The sequence below is a fragment of the Marmota marmota genome, unplaced genomic scaffold, assembly GCF_001458135.2.
Source record: "Marmota marmota marmota unplaced genomic scaffold, marMar, whole genome shotgun sequence".
In the NCBI taxonomy this organism is placed as follows: Eukaryota; Metazoa; Chordata; class Mammalia; order Rodentia; family Sciuridae; genus Marmota; species Marmota marmota.
Window position 1 is genome coordinate 20,533,441 of NW_026000164.1, and position 12,659 is coordinate 20,546,099.

A 12,659-nucleotide genomic window follows, 5' to 3' on the forward strand; every position below is an offset into this window, starting at 1 on the left:
AACAGCATTGCTAAATCTCCACAGGACACTTTGCTAGCAGTAAAAAGAAAATAAATCAATCAACATTTCAGAAGAAAAAATAGTACGCTGTGATTCTCTTGCTGTTCTTTTCAATTAAAAAAATAAATTAACACAAATGGACATGCCATCTCAATAAATAAAACCTCCTGTGGTTAACTTGTCATTTTAAAAATGAATTAAATGAAAAGGATAATTTTCTGCAGTGTACCCAACCATTTAAATACTAAGTAATTTCAGAAAAACATGAAACATCCTTAAAGAAGGCCTGATCATTTCATATTGACTATGGCTGTTTACAAATGGCAAAGCACTCCATGCCCCATACAGAGTATACAAGGAAATAATTTTCACATTGAACATAGCTCTCTTAGAAAATAAAGGAACCACTCTACACAATACACTCTTTTATAACATGCAATGTTTAGGGAATAGTAAATCATCATCCTTCAAAAAAAGGTGCAGGTGCTCTAAAATCATCTTAGAACTAATGATTTTAGAAAGAAGTGTCAAAATTTTAAATGTAAAATGCAGTCTTAAAGTTGGTTTCACCTAGCTTTTTTTTTTTTTTTTTAATGGTACCAGGAATTGAACCCAGAGTTTGTGCTTGCTAGGCAAGGCTCTACCACTGAGCTATACCCCTAGCCCTTTTTTAAAAATTTGAGACAGAGTTTCACTAAATTGTCCAAGCATTCCTCCTGCTTCAGTCTTCTGAGCAGCTGGGATTTCAGGCATGTGCTACTGCACCCAGCACTTTCTTCTTATTTGTGACTTGCACCTGTTCCACTACCTATGATAAATGCCATGGATCAAATACCATAACAAATTTCCTCTCACTCTTAGGGCCAGCAAAGGTTAGCCTGGTTCTAGGCAAGACTAAAGCAGGTCTCATCAAAAATCCACCAAGAGATTTCCAAGGCTGATGTTAGGGCGAGCAGATCACGTTGTTGTGACTCAGGAGCCATCTCCAGGCCAAACTTCCTCCAGGATAGCCCTGAACTATGCTGGCTGCCTCAGGTATGGGCCAGATGCTCCCTTGTCATGCATCCTAGAGCCGGAAACAAAGGCTAAATGGGCAGAGCAACATTTATTTGGAGCCAACCTCCATCTATCAGATGCTTTGTTGATAAGAGCTCAGTCAGTGATTCTGGAGCAGTTCCTCCCAACAGATGGGCTGTGAAAACACCTCTCTCTCCAGCCACAGCTCATAGGAATAGTAGAAATCTTCTGGAAGATCCAACCTCTGCCCCAGAACACTCTGCAAGCAGTTATCGACAGGTGAAAATTCAGAGTCCTGGGGTTTGTCATATCGGCGGCTGTTAAAAGCCTCGATGTTGGCTCTCAAGGTGCATTCTTCTGCTTGGAAGTCCCATGGCCTGGCATCAATGTCTGCATTGAGAAGAAAGGAATAAAAAGAAGTATACCACCAAGACACCACTTCTCTTCTATAGAGCATGGTCTACGGGATTCCATCAGTGAAACTGCTCAGAACTCTTTTATAAAGAACAATGTACAAATTAAATATATAGCATGCTGACATTTAGGTTTAGAAGATACACATATGCCCTCCAACATAAGTTTGTATAAATAGAAACTATTTTGGAAGGGTGGTCTCGAAATTGTGTACAGTAGTTACCTCTGAAAAAGAAAACAAGGAGGCATACTAGATAGGGGCTCTGATACTGAACAACGTCTCTAGCCCTTTTTAAGAATTTTATTTCAAGATAGGTCTTGCTAAATTGCTGGGTTCTCAAACTTGCAATCCTCCTGCCTCAGTCTCCCAAGTAGTTGAGATTAGCAACCTGGCTTATATTTCCTTTTCTTTATCCTACTTTCTTTAAAAAAATATTTTTAGTTGTATTTGGACACAATGCCTTTATTTCATTTATTTTTATGTGCTGCTGAGGATCAAACCTAGGGCCCTGCACGTGTTAGGCAAGCGCTCTACCTCTGAGCCACAACTCCAGTCCCTCTTTATTCTCCTTTCTTACTAGTTAGTTATATACTATGTTTTCCAAAAAGATAATTAAATATCCATTATTGAGCTTTCCCTAGGGTAAGGAATAAGAGTTTTCTATTTGAATGCAGTCATCAGCTCTCAAGAGAAAGAACAAGAGGAGTGGACATGGAGAATGAGAATGGGCTGGGGGTGTAGCTCAGTGGTAGAGCACATTCTTAGCCTGAACCCTGGGTTCAATCCTCAGCATCACCTGGCTCCCCACAAAAAATAAATAAATAAAAATGAATGGACCAATTATTAAGACTTTCTCAATTCCTTGAAATCTCCCCTAGCACATGACAAATTGGTCATGGAAGTAAAAGCAGAAAACATAATCTGTTTTGCTTTCATTTTTCAGAGCTAGAGATAGAAATTTCACAAATTTCTTATGTACTACATTCAGTAGCTATTTTTTGTCTTTCCAATTAATGGGTATTGAACCCAGAGGTACTTCACACTGAGTTATATCCCCAGCTCTTTTTAGTTTTTATTTTGGGACAGGATCTCACTATATTGCTGAAGCTGGCCTCAAAATTGGATTCTCTCAGATTATAGGTGTGCACTACTACTCCAAACAGCCTATTCAATGATTTATCATAAAAAGTGATAAAAAAGTTTGTGTTTGAGTTCATAAGGGCAGCAACCAGAGGTATGTCATTTTCAGGATAAAACATTTTTATGCTTTGGGCTGGGGTTTTAGCTCAGTGGTAGAATACTTGTCTAATATGGGTGAAGCACTGGGTTCAATCCTCAGCACCACATAAAAATAAAGATATTGTGTTCATCTACAACTAAAAAATATTTTAAAATTTTATGCTTTAAAAATGCATAAGAAGGGCTGGGGATGTGGCTCAAGCGGTAGCGTGCTCGCCTGGCATGCGTGCGGCCCGGGTTCGATCCTCAGCACCACATACCAACAAAGATGTTGTGTCCGCCAATAACTAAAAAATAAATATTAAAAAAAAAAATTCTCTCTCTCTCTCTCTCCCCTCTCTCTTTAAAAAAAAAAAATGCATAACAAGGGCTGGGATTGTGGCTCAGTGGTAGAGTGCTCGCCTAGCTGGGTGGGACCTGGGTTCGATCCTCAGCACCATATAAAAATAAAGGCACTGTGTTGTGTCCATCTACACCTAAAAAATAAATATTAAAAAAATGCATAAGAACTTATATAGCAAATTGCACTTTATGTCTTACAGTAGAAGTTACATGCTGGCTTGTTATATACCAGCAATATATACCCAAATGCTTCCCTTAGTTCTCTGAGTTCTTTATTGCAGCAACCTCTAAAATTTAAGCAGCTTGCAAATTCCAGAAAAAATAAGTTATTCATCACCTTACTAAAGTTTTTTTTTTTTTTTTTTTTGGTGTGTGTTGTATTGTGATGTGAACTCAGGAGTGCTTTACTACTAAGCCCCCTTGTATTTTTATTTTGAGACAGGGTGGCATTGAACTTGTAAACTTCCTGCCTTATCCTACAGAGTATCTGGGATTATAGATGTGCAAAACTGTGCCTGGTATAAAAACTCTTAAATACAATTATGGAAATAACGGTTATATCCCACTACACCAAATGCAATACCATGGGGGGAAAAAACTTTCCCATATAACATTTTTCCAAACTCCATTCAATCTTAGTATAAGTTCTGATTGCTCAACCAGATATTATGCCTCCTGATATCAGTCTATATGTTAGTTTCCAACATTGGCTAGGAGTTATGATAGCCAAACAAGTTTAAATTGAATTTACCAAACCTTAAGATCTAACTTTCAGCATATAGGTAATAACATGGATAAAGAAATAAGGTAAATGGTACTTCAAGACAATTGGTCTAGTTAATGTTATGGAGGAAAGAAGACTGCTATATTCAAAATGAATTAACATATATAATAGCCTGATGCAATTTGAGATTGTGAATAGGATTCTGACTTGGGAAAAACAGCGATAAAGAACACCTTGCGGGTGATTCTGACTATTGAGTATTTACATGGACCATGTTAAAATTTTTATAAAAGAAAAAAAAAAAAAAGAACACTTTGCGGGGCTGGGTTGTGGCTCAGTGATACAGCACTTGCCTAGCATGTGTGAGGCACTAGGTCTGATCCTCAGCACCACATAGAAAAATAATAATAAAGGTATTCTGTCCATCTACAACTAAAAAATATATAGAGATATATATAATATTTATATATATAATTAAAAAGAACACTTTGGGACAATGTAAGAATTATGAATATGGACTTGATTATTGGAAAAAAAAGAAAATATATTGGTATGAAAAGATAGAGTTGGGGCTGGGGTTGTAGCTTGCCTAACACATATGAGGCACTGGGTCTGATCCTCAGCACCCACATAAAACAAACAAATAAATAAAATTTTTAAAAAGAGAGGTAATGTTAACTAAAAAGAGATTATAAAGAAGTATATACTATTTACTTTCTTTTTAATGAAATATACATAGAAAAGGATCTGGAAGAACATACAATGTCAACGATGGCAACCTATTGTGGTACAAATATGATGTATATTCAACGGTGTAGTAAAATGTTTTATTGTATTTTATCTTTTTTTTCTAACTGCTTTGTAATAACAAAAAAAAATGTCATAAGCCAGGTGTGGTAGTGTATGCCTGTAATCCCAGCTACTTGGGAAGCTCAGGCAGGAAGATTACAAGTTCAAGGCCAGCCTCGACTCCACAACTAAGTAAGACCCTGTCTCAAAATAAAAAATAAAAAGGGCTGGGGATGTAGCTGGGTGGGGTAGCATCCTGAGTTCATTTCCCAGTACTGAAAAAAAAAAATTAAATTTAAAAAAATCTTTTGAAGAAAAGATCATTGAAAGGAATATTTTGGAAAGGAGTGTTTCTCTCAATTACTTGCTTTTTTCCCCCAAATAGATATATAAAAATTGGAAAAAAAGATACATATACTTTATAATAAGCTACTTATCATACCATATGTTAGTTCAATACATGTACATGTTGTATAATTTTCAGATCAAGGTAGGTATATCTCCTCAAACATTTTTCATTTCTTTGTGGTAAAAATATTCAATATTCTTTGTCCTTTTTTCTCTCTTTCCTTCCTTCTTTTATCTTTTTTCCTTTTTTCTTATTTTTTTTTTTGCAGTACTGGGGATTGAACCTTGGGCCTTATATATGCTAAGCAAGTGCCCTACCACTGAGCTACAGCCCTAACTCTCTTCTAGCTTTTCTGAAATATCAATTTACTTCTTTTATCAAATAGGTTTTCATAGTAGGGCGTTAAAAAGTTTGGTGTATCAGCCTCTGACCTATTTTCTCATCTAAAATATGTAACACATATTTCTCATCTAAAATATGTAACAATTCATGCCAAAAGAATAGAGACAAATGTTTATTTAATTTTGTTTAAATCCTGGGCATCTCCTGGAAGTCAACAGCTTTGAGAATACTCACCATTCCCATAAGCCCAGTCATCGTTCATGCGGTGGCGCACTTTCTGGTAAATGGCTGACATGGTTTTCATGTTGCTTTTCCTCCACTGGCGCCCCAGGTACTTGGTCTGTATCTTTAGCAGCTTCAAGACATAAAGTTGCAGCATGGCCTGTTTGACTTTGAGGGCCCGTTTTAAGATTGGTGCTGATTTAAACACCACCAGCATCTGTCCAATGAAAGGGGGTGGGGGTAAAGAAAAAGAAAAAGATATAAAGATATAAAGGAAAAAGATATGAACTTTATAAAGATACAAAGTTTCTTGGAATTTCCAACTGACAAATTAAACCTAAGAAAGCCTTGGGGAGCTATTGGGAATATAAGGTCTAGATCCTACTTAGATTTAGTCTTCAAGAATATAGAGAGCTTGGGGCTGGGGTTATAGCTCAGCGGTAGAGCATTCGCCTACCACATGCGAGGCCCTGGGTTTGATCCTCAGCACCACGTAGAAACAAATAAATAAAATAAAGGTATTTTGTCCAACTACAACTAAAAAAAAAGAATATAGAGGGCTTGTGGCTCAGAGTGCTTGCCTAGCATGAATGAGGCACTGGGTTCTATCTCCAGCACCATATTAAAAAAATAAAGGTATATATACACACACACACACACACACACACACATATACACACACATTATATATTTTATATATATAAAGAATGTGTCTCTTAAAAAAAAATGAATATACAGGAATCACCCAAGAAAACTTGGAATGGAACCACCATTTGACCCAGTCATCCCACTCCTTGGTATACCCAAAGGACTTAAAATCAGCATACTACAGTGACACGCCACATCAATGTTTATAGCAGCTCAATTCACAATAACTAAACTATGGAACCAAGCCAGGTGCCCTTCAACAGATGAAAGAAACTGTGGTATATATACACAATGGAATATTACTCAACCTTAAAGAAGAATGAAATTATGGCATTTGCAGGTAAATGGATGGAACTGGAGAATATTATGCTAAGCAAAATAAGTCAATCCTAAAGAACCAAAGGCCTAATATTCTCTCTGATTGGTGGATGCTAATTCACAATAAGTGGGTGAGGAGAATAGAGGTATTCTGGACTAGAGAGAGGGGATTGAGGGGAGGGGAGGGGGCACAGAGGTAGGGATGATAGTGGAATGAACTGGACATTATTTCCTTATGTACATGTATGATTACATGACCTGTGTAATTCTACATCATGTACAATAAGACAAATGAGAAGTTATACTCCATTTATGTATGACGGGTCAAAAATGCATTCTATGGGGCTGGGGATATGGTCAAGAGGTAGCATGCTCACCTGGCATGCGTGGGCCGCTGAGTTTGATCCTCAGCACCACATAAAAATAAAGATGTTGTGTCCACCAAAAACTATAAAATAAATATTAAAAAATTCTCTCTCTCTCTCTCTCTCAAAATGCATTCTACTGTCATGTATAACTAATTAGAACAAATAAAAATATTTAAAAAAGAATACAGAGAAATCATTCTAAAGTTTCTAATATTCAAGGGGCATGGCAAAAGAAATTTTGTCTGCCATAAATCCCATTTCCACTGTTACCAGTTTTTTGTATATATCCTGAAGATAATTCTAAGTATACTTTTGTTTTTCTAATACTAATGAGAGGCAACTATCAACAGTATCCTATTATACTGTTCCATATCTTTGTTTTTATTTTACAAAATAACCTAAAAATTATTCCATACCAGTATAACACTGCCTCATTCTTTTTAATGGTTATATAAAGACTTACCATCATTTCAGTCCTACATTAATGGGCATTTAGATTGTTTCTGAGACAGCTAAGTTAGCTTTGTAGTTGTAGGGGGTTAACAAATGTTAGGATCTGTAAACAAGTCAAAATAACACCTGGCATTTTGCCAGGGGAATGTTAGAGTTCTTAAACAAGTCTGGACGGTGCCTGGCAAAATGCCAGAGGGAGTGGTTTGAGAAGTAACAAAAACAAGCCATTAAGTGTGGAGATTCCTTATTGGTTGACTGATGTATCTAGTTTATGTTAATTAGATAAGCTGTGTGGAATGTATAAATACTGCTCCTGTCCTGCAATAAACGGCTCCTACTCCTGCTGTATCAACGTACACAAGTTATTCGTCACCCCCCTGATTATTCTGCTGCAGCCGGACTGCGGCAGATGGTGGCCCGTTACGGGGAGCCCCGGGACACTCGGGGGTAAGTGACGAAAAAAAGCTGCCCGTCCACAGATAGGATGGGAGCAAATCTGCTGGTCCCTAGGCAGATAGGGCGAGAGGAAAAATGACCATTTCGAGAAAATGGAGAAGATTGATACAGTATGTTTGTGTCTTGTTTTGTCTCAGTGTATTGTATTGTCTTTGTGATGAAAATATGGAAGGGGTGAGAAGTAAATTACTAAGGGAAGAAGGCACCCCAGTGGAACCAAGAATAGTTAGGGCATGTGTTGATAAGAGCCCAGGAACTCTAGTCAGAAAGAAAAAGAAAGTTCAGAAGAAGAAAGATTATCAGAGGAGGAAGGATTATCAGGAAAAAAGTTGCAACAAAAGGCTATTACTAAATACTTTTCCTTACCGGAGGGTGCGTGAAGCGGAGAGGCGGCTGCCAAGTGTGCAAGCCGGTCACAGCGCAGCAAGGATTTTCCAAGAGGCGGCGGTGACTGGCCCTTCCCTGCCTCCTGGCCGGGGAGCTGGCTCTTCCACTGCCGCGAGCCCAAATCTAGACCTGACCTGGAGGCACAGTCTCGCAGGCTCTTGCTCCCTGTGCCCAGTAGCAGTTTGAGTCCGGGACACTCCCCAGGGCCATCTGGGGCTGCCCAGGCACTACAGCCAGCAGAAGACGCTACTGGTGTCCCTGATGTTTGGTCATTTTCAATGCCAATAACTAAGCTACAATGGTTCTCCCACACCTGGAAGCTGATGAGTAATGAGCACTATTAAGGCTTATTTCAAATGTAAAAAACCTTGAGATAATGTACTAAATTGTTCAGAAGGTTGTTTTCTTAGTAGAATGCTACAGGATTTTCTTTAGCCATCCGGAGTTCCTGCCTTCGTCCCAGTGCCGGTAAAGACCAAGGTGGAGGAATTTCCAGTGTTGCTGAAAACCGGACAAGACTTCGGCTGAGAAACAGACGAGATTCGGATCAAGCTAGTTGCCTGAAGAACTTACCTGGACTGTGATTGAAGCTAGCTGCCTGCAGAACTTACCTTGACTGTGATTTACCTGGACTGTGAGTTAATCTATTGAGACACTACTTTACCTGGACTGAGACAACAAACTGTAATCTATAACAAATTGTAACTCGGTATCTTTGCTAACAGTGTCATTGCTGGTATAATTTTTCCAAGGGCTTCTTGCATGGAGCCATCAAGTGGCTTGGTATTGTGGCATTTTGTATCCTCCCTTTCTGTTTGTAGCAGGTTATTTATGGTGTTTCTGTAAAAACCACTATGGTCATTATTTAAATTAAACAAAAGGGGGAAATGTTAGGGTCTGTAAACAAGTCAAAATAACACCTGGCATTTTGCCAGGGGAATGTTAGAGTTCTTAAACAAGTCTGGACGGTGCCTGGCAAAATGCCAGAGGGAGTGGTTTGAGAAGTAACAAAAACAAGCCATTAAGTGTGGAGATTCCTTATTGGTTGACTGATGTATCTAGTTTATGTTAATTAGATAAGCTGTGTGGAATGTATAAATACTGCTCCTGTCCTGCAATAAACGGCTCCTACTCCTGCTGTATCAACGTATACAAGTTATTCGTCACCCCCCCTGATTATTCTGCTGCAGCCGGACTCCGGCAAACAAACATAACACAATATTGGGAGTTAAAAAACAGACCGGTCTTTAATGCTATAAAATTAAGATAACACACCAGGAGACAGGAGGTTGGAAAGTCACCTCAGCCAACTATATGGTTGGCAGATGTACCAAAAACAGAGTGAAGAAAAACAAGATGTTTAAAATCAAATCCACTGAGGCTGGTAAATGATCTGTCCTGCTCCAAAAACCAATTAGAAACTTTCCCAGGTGATAAGAAAAAATTCCAGGAGGTAAGAGACAAATGCATGTGTTAAATAGTCACTAAAGTAACATATGTTGCCTTTGCTTTATTTGCATAGTAAAACTCACACTTTAGTGAAGACTTAAGGTGGGAATGAGACATGACATTGAGAGACTGGGTCCCTGCCTACCCTATAGATCTTTTTCCTTTGTTGGAGGTTAGCCTGGGATTTGTGCCTCCCACATGCTACTTTCCTTCTGCTTGAACATGAGAATACAAAGTCTTGTTCCAGGGCTAATGTTCCTTTATTTGATTCTTCTGATAAAGATCACAAATACCCAAAGAGCCAGTAATATTTCCAATCTTTGGTTATTACCTACAATGCCTTAATGAGTAATGTTACACTTGTGTCATTTGGAATGTGTGAACTACCAACCCTAAAGGAATGTCCATATTCAGTTCCCCGGTGAACAATCGTTTTATTTCGAATAAGCACCCAGAATTAGGAGGTGATGAAACTTATGTAGCATCCAGTGTCTAAGATCTCATAAAGCACGTTGTGCATAATACTTATTAATGATTAAAAAATTCAGTCAGATACTTCTGTGATCTAAAGCCCCACTCACCATGGTCCTGGAATGTTTCCATTTGGTCAGTTTATTGAGCAGCCTCAGGAGGTTGATGCAAGAAAAGAGATTTCTCCAGCAGAACTGGTTGTTGTCTCCAGCTTCCTGAAATAAAGAACATCCATCATTTTCTCAACACAAGGTTTGTAATACCCTCAGAAGCCTGCAAATCACTGTTGATCAGTTTAGGTTAGGGTTTCCAATATGGAATGCTACCTCCTTATCTTCATGCTCTTTACACACTTAAGATCTCAGAGCACATAATATCCTTCTCTTGGAAACCTACTCAGCTGAGATGGGGGTATTGCTCAGTGGTAGGGCACTTGCCTATTATGTGCAAAACCCTGGGTCTGGTCCCCTGCATGCACAATGGCCAAACCAAAATCTTGGAAATTCCTCAAGTCTACAATGTGACAGGAGAATGCAAGAGTAGGGAGGTATATGTAGAAGTGGGCTATTGTCTGGCAACCAGAAAATTACCTCCTCCTCCCCTAGATTAATTTGATGCCAGCAAGACAGGCATACATCTAATGTAGAATGAACATCCAAGAGTTTTGAGGGTATTAGTCTTTCCTAATTCCTAATATTGAGAGTCAAAAAGTTTCTCAAAAACTTTATAAATAGTATTTAGAAATAATATTCTTCCTATAATAAATGTTCAGTATTGTGCTTAGAACTAGTCCCAGGAGAAGCTGGGCTTGGTGGCACATAATCCCAGCTAATCAGGAGGTAGGAAGATCACAGGTTTGAGAACAGCCTCAGCAACTTAGCAAGATCCTGTCTCAAAAAATAAAAAGAGTTGGGGATATAATTCAGTGGTAGAGAGCCCCTAGCTTTGATCCCCAGCCCCCAAAACAAAAACATTTACCTATGTTCCACAATCACAAATAAGTTATTTGTTTGGTAATATACCTTGAGTCTAAGGATTCATTTCAGGGACATCACATCCTACCCTATCAGAAGATCTCCAAGATGCACTACCAGGGTTCTGTTCTGAAAGATCCTAGCTGAGTGAGCCAAGCCAAATAAAAACCCAGGCAACACCAATTATGTGGATAAGTAAGAGAGATCACCAAGAACAGAATGTTTTCTTCTTTTTGGACTGAGGGAATCAGTTTGGTCAAAATCTGAACACTAGAAGGGACTTAGCTATTCTAGTCCAGTTCTGTCATCCATAGAAGCAAACACTAAGGCCAAGAGAGAAGGGGCTTGTACAAGGTCACACATGAGTGCTCAACCATAAGTGCCTAATCTCTATTGAATCTGAAGACTGTTTTCTGTTCAATTTCTAGTTACATTGCTTTCTGAGCTTCCTGAAGACCCGAGGGTAGAGAAACCCCTTCTGATATCCTGCTACAATTCCAGCAGAAGATAACTGTGACAATGAAAAACAACAACAAGAGCTGGGTGTAGCTCACTGATAGAGTACTTGCCTAGTATGTGTGAAGTTCTGGGTTCAATCTGCAGCACTGCAAAAAAACAATTATGTGGATAATTCTAATCTCCTCAAAAAACCCCACAAAGACTAATAACAAAAAACAGTAAGGTTTCCTGCTTAAAAAGCGTAACATCAGACTTGAGTTCAGTCAGCCTATGATCAGACTGAACTTTTATAGCAAGGCTCTGAGTGTGAAATATGATATATTTTTATCTGTGATAGAAAAACAATAATGCTTAAGGTATCATTGGTTTTAAATAGTGATGGTGAATAGTAGAATAAAGATTTTATTTTAAATCAAGGTCATAAATCATTGGTTAATAATGCTTTAAAGGAATGTTATAGAACTTAGTGTTTGAACATAATGATTACATTCCAAAAAGAAAACCAAAACAGGGGCTGGGGTTGTGGCTCAGCGGTAGAGGGCTCACCTAGCACATGTGAGGCATTGGGTTCAATCCTCAGCACCACATAAAAATAAATAAATAAAATAAAAGTATTGTATCCAATTATAAAAAACTAAAAAATATTAAAAAAAAGAAAAGAAAACCAAAACAACAGAAATCTGAGGTGTCTGGAAATATCTGGATTAGGAAGTTATAAAAACTAAATTCAATAAGGTTGATGAAAGGATTCAGTATATAATTTTAAGTGATGTGAACATATTTCTATAAGTTTTTCTGAAAAGATATTAAATCCAAATTTGAGCAATTTTGATGACCTACGTTTTTGAAATTAACTTAATAATTTCACTTGCTTAGATCTGAAAGGAAATGTCAAATATTTCTTTGCAAATGGCTAGTCATGCAATTTCTGCTCCACTGTTGACTGACTCTATGTAGCCCACTCTGTTTCACCACTCTGTTTCCTCATCACTAAGGGTGGCATTGGGCAAGATAGGGACCAAGACACTTCTAACTCTGGTACTGCATGATTCCATAAATACTACCTTTTCCTCATTCCTTCTCCTGAATCTACATGTGGACAGCTTGAATACCCACACTGTTCAAAACATGTCCTCCTGTGTATGTGATACTGATATTATTAAATGACATTCTATAGCATGGGAGGGAATAATCATTTGGAACTTCAGGTCAGCTTTGTAGCAGTGACAATAGATTC

General features: G+C 38.2%; 1 protein-coding gene across 1 annotated transcript in view; it reads right to left on the reverse strand.

Annotated features, from left to right (window-relative positions):
• Positions 1–644: 644 nt before the first annotated feature.
• Strip2 (striatin interacting protein 2) overlaps positions 645–12,659 on the reverse strand; it is a 41,691-nt gene continuing 29,676 nt past the window's right edge. The window contains exons 18-20 of the mRNA XM_015493909.2: positions 10,100–10,204; positions 5,452–5,656; positions 645–1,407 (exon numbers count right to left, since the gene is read on the reverse strand). Of these exons, the coding sequence (XP_015349395.2) occupies positions 1,157–1,407; positions 5,452–5,656; positions 10,100–10,204 (561 nt within the window). The 3' untranslated portion in view covers positions 645–1,156. The remainder of the gene's footprint in view (positions 1,408–5,451; positions 5,657–10,099; positions 10,205–12,659) is intronic.